This window comes from Cydia amplana, chromosome 10 (assembly GCF_948474715.1).
Source record: "Cydia amplana chromosome 10, ilCydAmpl1.1, whole genome shotgun sequence".
Classification (NCBI taxonomy): domain Eukaryota; kingdom Metazoa; phylum Arthropoda; class Insecta; order Lepidoptera; family Tortricidae; genus Cydia; species Cydia amplana.
The window spans coordinates 13,114,329-13,129,662 of NC_086078.1; the positions used below are offsets into that span (position 1 = coordinate 13,114,329).

Here is a 15,334-nt window from a genome sequence, read left to right on the forward strand (position 1 = left end):
ATTACTAAAAAATGCACGGGAGTAGTTGCTGATCTTTCGTCAGAGGACTATAACCGCGAAAATCTATCTTCGCAAATTGCGGGCATCTGTCTCTGTCACTCTAATTACGCCTTCATTGGAGTAAAAGAGAAAGATCCCAGCAAGTTGCGAATTTCGGTTTTCGTGGTAGCCCCCATGGATGCACCTTTGGATTGATATGAAGCTGGGTGCTGTAATTGGTCCACAGTTATTTCCCCATCAAACATTTCTTACATACCTACCAGGGATGTTGCGGATGCCGATTTTTTGACATCCGCCGATGCGGATTTTTAAAGGCTCACATCCGCGGATGCGGATGTCAAGATAGTACCATAAAAAACGTCAAATATTACATTTTAGTAATTTTTATTTCAAAAAACCGGCCAAGTGCGAGTCGGACTCGCGTTCCAAGGGTTCCGTACATTAAGTCCCACTCACGCTTGACTGCTCATTTCTAATAGGTTTTTTTGGTTAATGACTAAATTACCTAGTAGTCTAGCACTTACGCCGATGCTAAGACGTTCCTGTACCGACCTGTTCCACATCCGCATCCGCATTAAATCCGCATCGATTTTATGCGGATGCGGATGCGGATGTTGAAAATAATGCGGAAGTTCCGCGGTTGCGGATGCGGATATTCGCAACATCCCTGATACCTACCAGTAGACAATTCAATAGTTTCTTTAGTTAGCAGGTTTATTCTGGGCATCAGGGTTGAAAGCAGGATCGAGGCCGAGCTTCTTCATTTCTACAGCCATCTCGAACAGGTAATCGTAGCACTCTGTCCTGGAACCAGGAAAATATTCTAATTAGGAAAGGTGTTGTTGCAATAGTACATTATTGCAGAGGCCGGGAAAGGGCAATTCGTGGATGAGTTTCGATTTTGTCGGACGACGCGAAGCGGAGTCCGACAAAGAAGACGAATCCACGAATTGCTATTCCTGCCGAGGCATATATAGTGCTTTTCTCCAAACATGCGAGGAAATAAGGTAAAATAATAATTATTTAAGCATCAAGCATCTCTCAAATCGAACCTTCACATCAAAAATGTCAAAAACAATTTCCCTCTAAAATTAATTTTTAAAAGTTAAGGGCACAAAGTTATTCTGTCATTCAGTACCATTCAATATTCGTTCATTCAATATAATTTTGCAATATAAGGAAAACAGGAAAACTATACCTATCCTTTTCTTTTGGGTACTAGTACTAGTGTAAGACAAAGATAGTATGATTCTCTCTGTCTATGTTTGAAATGAGAAAGTCCTTTGACAAACTATATAAACTTTATGTACACGGATGAGATCCTTAAAAAAATATAAAAATAATCTTTGATTTTATTAAGCAGTATTCGCACGATCATACACGAGCACAACGGTCTTGTAAGAACGAGACAAGTAAGGTCGCTTATCTTACTATCTCACTCTATCCTATAGCTTGAAATGATAGCTGATCGGGTCGTGTAGACGCGGCTCGCGGCTTTAATAATTGGCTGTTTGCGTTTTTTATTTTTAAAAAGTAAAAAACACTACAGTAATAAGTTATTACTGTAGTGTTTTTTTCATTCCCGTCCGCTAGAACAGGACAGCGATAGTTTGATTTTTTTAAATTAGAGTTCGACAATAACGTAGAACTTCCTGTACTATTTTTGCTACAATAAGGTGAACATTTCCGAGCATATTGGAGAAAAAGTATTTTTACGTCATGTCTATGATTTGAATAAGTTTATGCTAAGGCGACGATATAAGTGCTCGTCTAAATACCGGCGTCGCGCGTAGGTACTCGTAGGTATTTAGGGCACGAGCTCAGTAGAAAGGCTTTTAAACCGTAGAACGTGGGTTCAAACTTCATATTGTACGTGTGTTTACGCCCGTGCCGCGAAATTTATTTATTTATAATAATAACAGTACAGCTATCATAAAAGTTACGTAGAGACATAAAACTCTGTAAAATTGCATGGTCGCTTAATGAATGCATTCATTGACAATATGTCCATGCAATTTTACAGTTAAATGAATTGTGTCGCATTTAGGGTTTGCACGACGGATCTCAAATGTATGGCAAGATCCGTGGATCCGGATCCAGATCCGGATAATATCATACATTTCAGATCCGGATTGCAAACCCTGGTCGCATTACAGTATCTAGTATAGGTACTGATTTTGCGAGTAAAAGAGCATCTGTGTGTGGTGGCGTCAGCCGCATCAGGCATCTCACCTCAACACTTGAATATCCCTTACTATACCTATGCGTGCGATGGCGTGTAACGTGTCTTATTCCATACATTAATAACGGAACTACTATGGCAGCGGTCGGCAACCTTTTAGCAGCCAAGGGCCACATAGTAGTTAACGAAGTTAGACGCGGGCCGCACTTTGTTAATATTTATGACTAGACCAGGGATGTTGATCGCATCCGCATCCGCAACCGCGGAACTTCCGCATTATTTTCAACATCCGCATCTGCATCCGCATCCGCATTAAATCGATGCGGAGCTTATGCGGATGCGGATGTCAAACAAGTCGGTACAGGAACATCTTAGCGGCGGCGTAAGTGCTAGGTAATTTCGTCATTACCTATAACGAAATCGTCTAGATCCAGAAAAGTCGGCCAAGTTACTATGTATTTATTAAATATAACGCACCTATATTCTTGCTCAAATACTAAACGTTTCGTTTTTTAAATAAAAAAATACTAAAAATGTAATATTTCACGTTTTCTAAGTACCTAATCTTGACATCCGCATCCGCATCCGCGGATGTGAGCCTTTAAATATCCGCATCCGCATACGCGGATGTCAAAAAATCTGCATCCGCAACATCCCTGGACTAGACTAGACATTGTCGTTTGTCAATATTACATACAAACTCGCGGCTCGCGGGCCGCAAGTGACAGGTTCACGGGCCGCGGGTTGCCGACCGCTGGTCTATGGAAACGCATCCAGTGTAAATAATGTATTTTCTTTCTTTCTAAATATTTTAGAAAGAAAGTAAGTTTATAGTATTTCTAGCGTATCGAGCATTTGTGTGTATTGTACATTCTCGTTGTTTTCTTATCTTTGCTATTGCTTTGCATCAATGGATGACTGTTATTGGCCTTATTTTTATGTAAGCATTAATATGTCTTAGTTATATTTACGGCTGTTGTTGTCCTGAATACCAATAAAAAAAAAAAATCGACCTTGAAACTATACTTACATAGTCTTTGCTTGCTGCCAAGTGTCCCCCCACACATATACGCCATGTCTCCGAACCAGCACAGCACTGGTGCCAGGGTACTGCGTGACAGCCTCGCCGAGACTGCCGGCCAAGTCTCGCTCGAAAGGCGTGTTCTCAATGATAGGTACGACTAGCTTCTCGTCATAGCGCAGAAACCGACCCAGTTTGGCGTCTTTTACACCCTGGAATTCAGAAATAATTTCGTAATGGATATAATACCTATGCTGCATAAATTTAAATTCAAGCGATTTTGATATTTGAGTAGTTTGTTCTTGATCCTTGCAATGGTGTGCGTCGTTTCATCGAGCTGATCGGATGAAGGAGACAGAAAGTGGCCATTGTTACTCTGTGATAAAACAATTCAGTTTTATTGAGCTTGGTTGCCTTTAGAATCGCTTGATGAGTAAGTAGTTATGCTAAATTATAGAAAACTACTATCGGCAAAGTGTTCAGTTAAAAAAAACTTTCTATATAGTATTTATTTTTAGGCCCAGAAGGTGCCCGTTCACCCTTGATTTGAAGGTTGCCGGGTTAGATGAGCTCGGAAATATAGACGCCGGCAAGGAATTCCATATATATAAATAGGCGTATATGGAAATCATTCAATAATTATACCTTGATCATCTCCTGATGGGTGATGGTGAACTCCTTGTCGTAGAGTAGCGTGCAGCGAACTGCGTGTGGCGAGTGCGTGTGTATGACGGCGCCGGCACTGCGCTCCTTATACGCCAGCATGAACAGAGGCGTGCATTGACTCTTCTTCAGCCTGAAAGGTTTCAGTCATTTTTTACAAGCTTTATATAAACTAAAAAAGATGTTTTATATTTAAGAAAAAGTGACCAAGCTCTCCAGTGGCCGAGACCAGATTAACTTATGCTTTATCCGCAGCATTTGTAATCAAACTTTGGAAGTAAAAATTGACAATATAACAGAAGTCCTAGCCAATGGAACTATTTCTGTTAGTCTTTGTTTTAAGCATTTGCAATTTGACACTTACCAGGCTAAAAATATTTTTCTTATCTTGCATTCACAATTGATTTATTATTTATTTAATTTTGGTTATTGGTTAGGTTATTTGATTGATTTTCTTTGCAGTAACTTTTAACATTCTAAAATAAGGACACTACCTAAGCACAAATAATTCTAGTAGAAATATAATTTCGTACGAAATTCTTTGTACTTAGTGTCCTTACTTAGATATACATATATACTATAGGTTCACTTACTGTTTCTCCGGAGGTGGAAGTTCTAGATCTTCATCATTGATTGTCTGCACAAACAAGTCATCTGACTTCATCCGTTCCTTCTGTACCCCTGATGGTGCTATGTAGATCTTTTCCCTGAAACCAATAGAACATAAATTTAAATTGTGGACCTATTTTTTTTTACTTTTACAAATATTCTTTTTTCCACATCAATAACAGGAGAAACAATACATACCTACTCATAAAATGGAGACAACTTTAATTTCGATCCCAGGAAGTATTAAGTATTATAATAGTACTGAACATAACGATAACCGACTCTGTGTGCCTTTGGGCAAAGGCCTCCCACAATCTTCTCCACTCTTCCTTATTTTGCACTAATCTGGTCCATGTTTTAGTCCTTCCAGCCATGTCTTAGATTTCATCGGACCATCTTTTAAATTGCCTACCTTTGTTTCTTTCTTTCAATCACTAAGTCACTATTTTTATCTGTCATTAAATTTATATTTCATTTTCATTTAATGCCGGTCCACTCCCTAATAACTATACTATTCCAAAGTCTTTAGTTATTTGGACTTGCAATATTTGGTTTAAGTAGTTTATTCTCGTTTAATTCACTGTTTTAACACAAAAATCTTATTTAATAATTTCATATCTAGTAATAACGTAAACTTACCCATCTTTTATGGAGATGCCACCGCCAGTCCCCGTCACCCATCCTAAATGATAGAACTGATTGCACAGCTCAGGGATAAGGTTACGAGGATGCTCCTAGAATATAATAATTAAACCGTTAAGTTTATTTGGAGTGCAACCTAACGTGCAACGTAATTTAGTTGAGATATTCGAAGATTATCAGAGAAAATCAATGTCTTATCAGTTATCTCCAAAGTAACATTTGCATTATACGTAATAAAATAAAACTTACTGGTCCGTACGCTGACATTGTTACCGAGGCACTGAGGCAAAGTAAACGTTATCTTATCACTAATTTTATTTAACAATGTAGGCTAAACATTACGAAGAGTAAGTGTAATAAAAATAAAACAACAATATAAATAAATACTGTATATGACAGTGCGATTAGAGGTTATATTATCAATCAAAACGTCAATGTCAAAATACAAACGCCAGAATCAGGCACGTTCGAAACCATTTCGAAACTAAAATACCTTTTCTACATTTGTATTATACAAACAAATATTAAATTTCTACTTGTTATAAAATAAAATTGATAGGTATGCGGCTAGTCTGTGCGGAAAGAGAAGAGTCGTGGAATTTATTAGGCCTTGATTGGGCCCCATACATTCCACGACTGTTCTCTTTCCGCACAGACTATAACGTGGCGCCTTTTTTTTAAATCGCGACTGGTTATATACTTGGTCAACCAGATCTTGACAGTAGAAAAAGGCGGAAAATTTGAATGTCGCGCCTGTTTTTTACTGACAAGATTTGGTTGACCAGCTATATTTGAAAAATAAGTAGGTAATTAATCAGAGTTTATTTGATTTAGTCCATAATATTCTAGTTAAAATTAGCGAACTGATTTCTTTATAGTTTTCGTGTAGGTAGTTTGCTCAGTGTTGTTCTCGGAGTTATAATCCAATATTGGTTTATTACTTCGAGGCAGCTTCGAGGTGTTTTTGTTCTTCATTCTATGTTCGTAGTGGATTGAACTGGCCACTAATAAGCACTGCTTTAAACTTTTCTCTTTATCAAAATAACCTGACAATGGTGTCACCTTCATCCATTACGTATTTTTAACAACAAATGTAAAATTATTTCCAGTGTTTATAGAGCATGAAAACTAATTAAAAAGACAAAGAATTGTTTGGGCTCTAGACTTCGCTACATCTTTTTAGTTGCACGTAAGTGACGTGACGTAGGGTTTTAATGCGTATTTGATTCTACACGTATTTTAAACCTAAAGCAAACACTAAGTTTTAGTGTTAATCGTAAAACTTCTTCGCATTATTTTTCAGCATTCCAAGCAACGTAACAGAACTTCCAAATCTTATTAAATTGTGTAAGGTCAATGTGGCTAATTCCGCCACAGGGACTATTCCGTCCACGAGTATATTTCTTAGATTTTCAATCGTACGAAATAAAAAACATTTGCTTTTGATGCTGAAACTAAAAGCAATCGTTGCTTTGTCGATGTATTTATAAATTTTTTTCGTTGTTCGAGAAAATCGCAATGGACGGAATAGTCCCTATGATGGAATTAGCCATATTGATCTTACCTACTTGACGACCGACAAGAAAAATCCATGCTCGATCGGTTGTAGTTTAGGTATTCAAGAGATATACGAAGCTGTCTGGTTCGTTTTTTAGGCAATAATATATTGTATGTATATTATAAATATTTTTAACGTATTAGGTAACCATGCGCCTAGTCCCAGAGTGTTTCGAACGACGCTATCAAGCCATGGACTCGCTGGTTAACGACCTCAGTTCGGAGACCAACCAGTCGAATGTGACCGGCGACCCTGACGCCGATGCAGACTACGGGTTCAAACTCATGTGCAAGTTTTGGAATATTCTAAAAGAAGTTCCCGCCTGTGATTTGCAGGTAAACACTTTATATAAGGTCATGTAAATACTTATTAATTTCCAGGGGGCCTAGCCAAGAATATAATAAAATAGGTAGAATGTTCTTGTTTTAATTACCTTAAATTTCTGCTAACTAATGAACTTTCTGTTCAGAATGTAATTCAGCAGACAGAAGGAGGAAATAGTGGCATGTTTGGGTCACAGATCTCGTGCTACCAAGTGGGTAAAAACGACCCAAAGTCCTTAAAAGAGTAAGTTTTATGATTTAGTGTTAATTTCCATATAAGGCAATGTCTATCGCAAGCATGGAGACGTACAGTCACCACCCGGGATTGTTATGTTACGCCATCTAGGGTTCTAGCTAAATTGGACATTCCATAACGTAGTATGGTGGACAACCAATTTAGTTAGGACCCTACATGGCGTAACAATCCCGTGTGGTGACTGTACGAGTACCGTTGTATTTTTTTTTCTTAGCCTGTTATTGTGTCCCACTGCTGGGCAAAGGCCTCTTCCCTTGATCTCCACAACTCCCGTTGTCGCGCTTTTCCGGCCAGTTACTGATGTAGGTGTCCCCACGGCGCCGTGACGATGCTAGAAGGATGATGATGATGGTTTAGAACTTTTACCGTCACAAATATGAGACCTCAGTCGCGTTTTATATGTTAAAACGCGACTGAGGCGGCGCGCGCGCGTTTTGATGTTAAGGCTATTATAGAGTAGACGATTATTTAACAGACACACACGTATGGTCGGATACCTTATCTACAATCAAGCGTGGCATTTAAGTTATAATTTTAATACACATGTTCTATGTAAATTATTCTCTACAAATTTTGACTTTCAAAAAGTGTTCTGTAAGAATCTATTTTGAATAAAAATATTATGATTATGATTATTATTGAACTAAAATTTTCAATTTTGCTGTTTGCCCACTAAGAACCATATTATATGTCAGAAAGAAAGGCAGCGATATTGCTACTTGCTTTATACCTAACAGGCAACCCATATAATAAATTATGCAAAAGAATTTACCTACTTACATTCATGCAAACTCTTGAAGTCACTGGTGTTCCTTCATGGGTGTTTTCTAGGTATATAAGTATGTACCTATTTATCTATATAAGTATGTATATCGTCTCCTAGCACCCATATTACAAGCTTTGCTTAGTTTGGGGCTAGGTTGATCTGTGTCAGATGTCTCCTAATATTTATTTTATTTATTTATTTGAATTCCACACAGATCATGTGGCAAAGATACCTGTGCAAAAACCATCGATCCCGAATCCAAAGCGTCAGGCACTTCGTGCTGTGCTATAAAATCTAAGCCGGACACTCCGCCTCACGGGAAATGCTGTTCCAAAGGTGCCACTGAACCAGTGACGCCTCTTTGTCAGGCGCTACAGAACATGAAGCGGGTAAAATAATATGCACTTATTTAATATACTTATACATGTATTTTTTTATGTTGGGTTAGGTTAGGTTAGGTTAGGTTATAGCTCCCCCCGCAGGTTGCTCACCTTGTCGTGGTGGAGGGGCTTAGTAACCGTGGCTTGGTCACCCACGGTGAAGCGAAGAGGCAACCAGGGCCGGCCTGTTTGAGGTGCGGGTTGGCCCGAGGAGGACGCTCCAAGTGGGCTTGTTAAGCCCGCTTGTGACGCGTTGGAGGTGGACCGTCGAGGAAGAGGAGTGTCGGTATTGCGGTGAGCCGTTCTCCCTATCTTCGGCGGCCGAGGTGGGATCGCAGGGGAAGAGGCGTGATGGTATTACGATACGCCACTCTCCCTATCCCCTGCGAACTTGGCGGGGCCGTTCCGCTGTAGCGGCGTTGGTGGGGCTGCAGAGGAAGAGGAGTGTCGGTGTTACGATGTGCCGTTCTCCCTATCCTCTGCAGCCGAGTTGTGGTTTTGCGGCAGAACCATAGACCTGATCTGTCGCCGGGCGCCGGGGAATTTTCTGGCGTCCGTGGCTTCCTTGTGGCGGGCTCGGGGGGGTCCGCTACAGTGCAGAACGGAGGCCGAGGAGGAAGGCGCGTCGAACCATCTGGCGCGCCTAACGTGAAGGGCCTTCGGGCATTCGCGAAGGAGCCGCTCGTAGGCGGCTGCCGCCGGTGGGGTCGCGGATGAGCACGCAAGCGTTCCCGTAACCCCACCAATAGGGCGGCGAGGTGGCATATGGGGGGTTTTTAGTGGGTATACCGTGGGCCTCATTAGCCTAGACGGGAGTCCCACATAACCACTCGGGTCACCCCTCGCACCCGTGTGGTATGCGGAACGCATTTTCCCCCCTAAAAAAAAAAACAAAAATGTTCCACAGCAGTGATTCAAGAACAGACCCCTGGGGAACGCCACAAGTCATTGTCAGAGGACAAAGAGAGAGCTCTTCTTCGGCCATCTCGCTGGTTGTAGAGCACTACCCTTTCGGTGAGGTAGTGCCCCACAACCTTTCTGAGTTAAAAGGGCTGCAGGAGGGAGTCTCACATACCCCCAATGGCTCCCCAGGCCGGGGGAATGCGTAACGCATTTTACCACTCCGTCAAAAAAAAAAGAAAAGGTTATAGCTACGGCAACTGGTTTCTATTTCACGTAGTTGACAATTATCATTGCCAACAATTAAAGAAAGATGCTCGATGGAATACATGTACCTACAGATTGGACAGTCGTTAAGTAAGCAGGCCGCGTATTAGCCAACGCGCAACGTGCCAATCGCTTTCGCTCCGTAGCGATCGAAACGCAACTATCACCGTCGCACTAATATGGAAGAGTAATAGAGATTCGAGACACAAAGCGTTTCGTTGTCGAAGTGATATAGCGATTGTCAGCTTGGCTAGGCCGGCAGGGCCGCCCTGTAATGATATGTACGTTGTACAGCTAATAGAAAGTCTAGTTAGAACAGCCTCTATGCCACTGGATTGCTTAAACCTTCACTTCACCGCCCGTAGAATACCTATCTAATAACATGCGTAGTTAAAGGAAATATTTCACCTGGAAATTAAAATTTTAGTAGGTATTTGTTGTTATAGCAGCAACAGAAATACATCATCTGTGAAAATTTTAACTGTTTAGCTATCAGGGTTCATGAGATACAAAATCAGCCCATCCAGTTACATAATTACTTAAATTTATGATTTAAATCCTCTAATTTAGGCTGCTTCGACGGAGAAACAGTGTTACGAGAAAGCAACAGAGCTTTCGAGTGTTCAAGAACAATTGAAGGCGCAAATCGCTCAGTTAGAAAACAGAGAACAGGATGAAATTAAGCTATTGAAAGAGGCCGATAATATTTGGAAGGCGATGGAAAACGAATACAAGCAGAAGCTGCAACAGTCAAAGAAAAGACAAGAGGAACTACTAAAAGAGGTAATCACTATATAGTATAAAACAACGTCGCTTCCCGCTGTCTGTCTGTCTGTCTGTCTGTATGTATGCTTAGATCCTTAAAACTACGCAACGGATTTTGATGCGGTTTTTTATGTAGATAGAGTGATTCAAGAGGAAGGTTTATGTAAGGTTTATGTAAGGTTTGTTAACCCGTGCGAAGCTGGGGCGGGTCGGTAGTCTATTAATGTACTTAATATGAAAACATAAAAATAGATGACATTTTTTTACAATTTAGAATAAGAATTTGAAATTTAGATACCTACTAGTGAAGTCAACAAGTTTAGTTGGGCTCTGTTTTTGGGTTATCTGGTTCTTGTAAACCATATGTTAATGTAATAATAATAATTTAAAGATCTGTCGTAAAATTGTATTTGATATTTATTGTCCAACGTCCACCAGCTAACTGAAGTCGAAGTGAGTGCAAGTAAGTGGAAGAAAAATAAAAAAAATCTTGAAGAACAGATGTCAACAATAGATAAATGTATACTAGAAATAAAAGATACATGCAGAAAGAAAACAAACGACATTACAACTATACAAGCGGAGATGGCTGATTTAGAAAAAAAACTTGTGAGAAATACGAATGACATACAGAACGCATCGGAAACTCTTGAAGCCAAAAGAAAATGCCATTTGGTAAGTTGTTAATTAATTTTAGTTGTTTCAAGTAAAACAAATAAGTGTAATATTATTGTTTGTTTGTAGGATTCCATGAAGAAATTGACAGAGGAGTCAAAAAAGTTAGAAATTGTGAAAAAAACTGAAGAACAACTAAAAAAAGAAAAAATTGAGCAAGGCCACGAATGTGTTAAAGAAGCGAGAGAAGAATTAGCTCTGATTTGCCGAGTTTTATTGAAAAAGAAGCTCGAAAATGAAGATCTCCGAGCAGAGGTCTGTAGAATGTAAAGTTTATTAATACCTTAAAACATGCCTGATTTGCTCCCCACTGGGTAATTGTGCTCCAACATTTTTAAGTATATGATAACTATGTCACAATTCACAACCTCATTTAAGTGTTACAATGTAATAGTAGTAATTAATGGTCTACCTTAAATTGGCATATAGGTACCTATAAATCAACAATATCAACAATTCAACTACAGGTGGTAGGAGTGTTGAATTGTTGATATGTCAGTAAATCTGGCATTGATTGACTTTAGATTCACTTTGACCTGGTCTGTGAGAAATATGTTTTTGCCGTCCGGACCTGATACATTTTTGCTTAATGTTTGCTCTGTTTGCAGGCAAAAGCCCTTGCGGAAGAAATAGATTTGCTTCAAATAACATGCGACACATGTGGTGAAAAATGTAAAAACAAGGAGCAGACTTTGAAATCGGAAATCGAAAAGTGTGAATGCGATATTAAAAAATTCCAATTGAGGTGTACCAAGTGCCACGTATCATGTGATACAGATAATTTAAGAAAATATTGTACGGACTGCCCTAGGTGTAAAGAAGAAATGGAATCTTGTGTATACAGTGGTGACACATGTGATGGACCTGCAAAGCCATGTATCTGCGTGAATATTAAAACCCAGTTTATGAACAATGTGTTTGACAACATGCAGACAGTATTAGAAAGGCAAATTAATACTAAACCTGGTAAAGTTGTGGCAGGGCAAGTTTTGCAATGCTTGAAAAATAGCACTAATGGAAAGTTGGATGGCGCAACTAGGAAAAAACTGCAGGAATTCATTTTAGCAACAGTGAAAACTAATTTGAACCTGACTATTATTGGCGGTGCTGTTAAAACGCGCTGCGAAGTGAGTACAGTATTATTGATTTTTCGTGATATATATTGTTTTATTTTACATCATAACCATAACTATGAATGAAAATATTTTATAGATGGATCCTGACACATACAAAGAGCTAATGAAGTGTATGACTATGGTTAAGACTAAAAAACCAGAAAAAGCGGAAAAAGGAACTGATGCAAGAAAGGTATTGATTTTACAAATATCACTCATATTTGAGTCATATTCATATAGTACCTACTTACATTAATTATATAGAGTTAGGCCCATTTCCTTCAATTACCTAAGTAATAGGCAAGTTTTTGGGGTCCGGGTCAAAATGGTAAAATAGAAGATTGTTAAAAAAGGGTAAACGTTTTGAGTTAAATTCGTCACGCGTTTCGTAAACGGCATTTTTAAGACATTTGCCCTTGATTATGTCTTGTAATTTTTTTATATAAAAGCTAAATTTTTTGCTTTAGCCCCCTGTTAAATATTTAATTTTTCTTCGCAAGTGTGATGAAAAAATATTCAGTGTAAAACGGGAGGTATTAAACCTGTAAACCTGGTTTCTAATAACTCTCGTTAACAATTTTGTCCATACCTCAGAATTCGAATGGTACAATTTTTTTCATTTTGAGACAAAAACAACTGAATTTATACTCTTTCATTATTTCATCTACGAGTATTTCATCCTTTTGTCAGCTTGTTTATCGGCTTCTTTGATTTCGTAGGAGCCCTGTGCCCGATGGGGTGGTTATAACGAATGCAATTGCCCGAAAGGACCTAAGAATTGTATATGTATGAAAAAGGCCCCAAAGCCTGCTTCTGACCCAGAGCCTTGTGGACAACTTGAAGAAGATAAAAAAGATATTGTAAGTTGATATTATTAATGAATTAGCCACACCCGAATAGAGAACCTCCTCCTTGAAATATGGATGCAGTCGGTTGAAAATGGCTCTAGTGATTGACCGCAACATACAATTATGTTCTGAGTAAACTTTATTTATAAGAAAGCTGTAGGATTTTTTTGATTAGGTATGCTAATATGCCTTAAAACAGTAATTAATGCTGTTAAATATGACTAAGTTATATGTATATTTCTTGTTGTTATGTTTAGTTGTAACTTTCGTTAATTGAACTGCCGACAATGGATAAGGCCTGTGCTTTTTTCATGTAACCATTGCTTTCTCTTACAAAGGACTGATTGTTGATAGCGTTGGTAATATCGACACGAGATTCCCATAACTCATTGATATATTGAGTGTGTCTTTTAACCACACCAGGCTGTCTAGCATAAGTTGCGATGTCGCGCGCGAGTCTATTCTTGAAGTCACGCTTTGCGTGTGCGTCCGCTTGATGTGAGCGTCTGTCGTGGTCTTTTGTGGCTTAAAATTCTCATGGATCTTGATGACAAAACCTGTTTTTCCCAGGGCCAGCTATCAGTATGTCCTCACAAGGATAGTACTCCGTGCGGTCCCTTGTGTGCCAACGCGTCCGAAGTAGCCAAAACGGTGGCGAAAAAGTACAAACCCATCCCTTGTAGCGGCGAAAAATGCAAGTTTAATAGTAACATGAGAGCAGCCCAGTGTACGCTTGGTAGCGATTGCATCGACAACAGAGTAATAGGGACCAAAGGTTACAAGACGAATACTCCTATTATTCATCTTCCGCCTGATATGGGTCAGGTTAGTTTAAGTTTAATTGAGTAAGAATTTTTAATTATATTTAGAGCCGCTGTATATTTTGTTGTCCGATTTCGATATTTAGCGGATAGATCCTGTTCAATATAAGCGATTTTTTTTCGGGACAAGTTTTGATTTCATACATAGAAAACAAATTACTGTAGAATAGTAACGTGTGTGTACGTGTGACATCAAAATAAAAATCGGCCTTTTAATCAAAATCGCATACCATTAAAACCTACTTATAGATATAATAATACCTATCGATTAATTTACAGATGCCGTGTGATTGCGGTACTGTGTATAATACCTGCAATTGTTGCGAATGTAAGTAGTAATACCTACCTACACTTAACATCGAGGCACACATGCGTATTCTGATTTTAATAAGAGGTTAAGAATGAGATCTGAATTAGATATGTACTTGATCTGTCTGTGTCAAAAGTGACATTTCTTCAACCAAAAACGTCACTATTGAAACTGACATATCAGATCCATATCGAATCCATGGGCCGATTGCATAACAAACTACATACAACTAATATTACAAGCGGAACTCCTTATTTAATAACTGAAATTAGAAAAGGAGTTCCGCTTATAATATTCGTTGTAGTTTGTTATGCAATCGGCCCCTGATCTAATTATAACCTAAGTACCTATTATTAAAATACGAATACGCCCGACAGTTATGCATTACAGCAAAATTCGCGTCAAAATATGTAAAGTGGAGCTCAACAGAAATTGCGAATAATATTTGTTTACAATTACCAACACCACTTTACTACCTTCATTAGTTCGTAATCTCAATTTTTAGTGAAATATGTTGGTTAAGTATTAATATTTCAGTAAAAAGAACCTTCGTAAAAATGTTAGGTTATGTATGTCAAATGCTAACAAAATTTGTCATATTTGTATACATTATTTGCCATTTCTATCGAAGTCCACTTAAATAATACCTACTTAATAATAAGGCAGCGTATTTTTAACCCAATTTTTGGTTAAAAAAATGCAACGAACTCATTATTTTTCTGTTGTAGAGAAAAATTACGTGGGAGTACAATTTCTTGGTGTGTAAAATCTTTGGTTATTTTAGGTGTCCATGATCTTCGTAATGAAATGATCGAAGAAGTGTATCATCACATGTGGTAAAAGCCTGAGGTAAAAGTAACTACTACACGCTCTGCATCTCCCTATAGTTAATTCACTTATAAGAAAATTATAATAATACCTACAAATAGTAAAAAAATAACAACCTCGATAATTTGAAAGTCATTAAAAATCCATATTAAAGTTACAAATTGTGGTATCTCTTTTAATATGGCGTCTTATTGTTAATTTTTCCACTTTTATGACATTTTGGCAAGCTTACAAGCTTCGGGATGTTTATAATAATTAAATATGTTCATATTGTTTTTTAATTCATATATATTGCACGTGTTAGTAAAATCTAGATAATTGAATGAATACTTAATTAACAAATTTGATGTCCTAAGTAGTTATTACCATTATATTATATTCTTCTTTTGTACTCCCACGTTTATC

At 38.4% G+C, this 15,334-nt stretch overlaps 2 protein-coding genes across 2 annotated transcripts; one reads left to right on the plus strand and one right to left on the minus strand.

The window, feature by feature from the left end:
* Positions 1 to 684: 684 nt before the first annotated feature.
* On the minus strand, positions 685 to 5,493 carry LOC134651578 (probable methylthioribulose-1-phosphate dehydratase). Its single transcript, XM_063506683.1, has 6 exons — positions 5,367 to 5,493; positions 5,115 to 5,209; positions 4,460 to 4,573; positions 3,849 to 3,999; positions 3,213 to 3,415; positions 685 to 804 (listed from the first exon to the last, which is right to left on the minus strand). Exons 1-6 carry the CDS (start codon positions 5,382 to 5,384, stop codon positions 702 to 704), a joined length of 684 nt encoding a protein of 227 aa, XP_063362753.1. The 5' UTR covers positions 5,385 to 5,493; the 3' UTR covers positions 685 to 701.
* Positions 5,494 to 6,866: 1,373 nt separating this feature from the next.
* On the plus strand, positions 6,867 to 14,912 carry LOC134651695 (uncharacterized). The gene is made up of 11 exons (XM_063506795.1): positions 6,867 to 7,010; positions 7,145 to 7,242; positions 8,235 to 8,409; positions 10,138 to 10,350; positions 10,771 to 11,007; positions 11,077 to 11,262; positions 11,616 to 12,134; positions 12,220 to 12,315; positions 12,842 to 12,982; positions 13,541 to 13,795; positions 14,886 to 14,912. Exons 1-11 carry the CDS (start codon positions 6,867 to 6,869, stop codon positions 14,910 to 14,912), a joined length of 2,091 nt encoding a protein of 696 aa, XP_063362865.1.
* Positions 14,913 to 15,334: the final 422 nt, after the last annotated feature.

Bases quoted from the DNA above. Each gene is read 5' to 3' on its own strand.
- LOC134651695 (XM_063506795.1), top strand. From the start codon at position 6,867: ATGGACTCGCTGGTTAACGACCTCAGTTCGGAGACCAACCAGTCGAAT. The intron at 11,008-11,076 runs GTAAGTTGTTAA...GTTTGTTTGTAG, and splicing joins CCAAAAGAAAATGCCATTTG to GATTCCATGAAGAAATTGAC. The intron at 11,263-11,615 runs GTCTGTAGAATG...CTCTGTTTGCAG, and splicing joins ATGAAGATCTCCGAGCAGAG to GCAAAAGCCCTTGCGGAAGA.
- LOC134651578 (XM_063506683.1), bottom strand. The intron at 4,000-4,459 runs GTAAGTGAACCT...GAAACCTTTCAG, and splicing joins CTTCCACCTCCGGAGAAACA to GCTGAAGAAGAGTCAATGCA. The intron at 3,416-3,848 runs GTATAATTATTG...TCTGAATTCCAG, and splicing joins CCCATCAGGAGATGATCAAG to GGTGTAAAAGACGCCAAACT.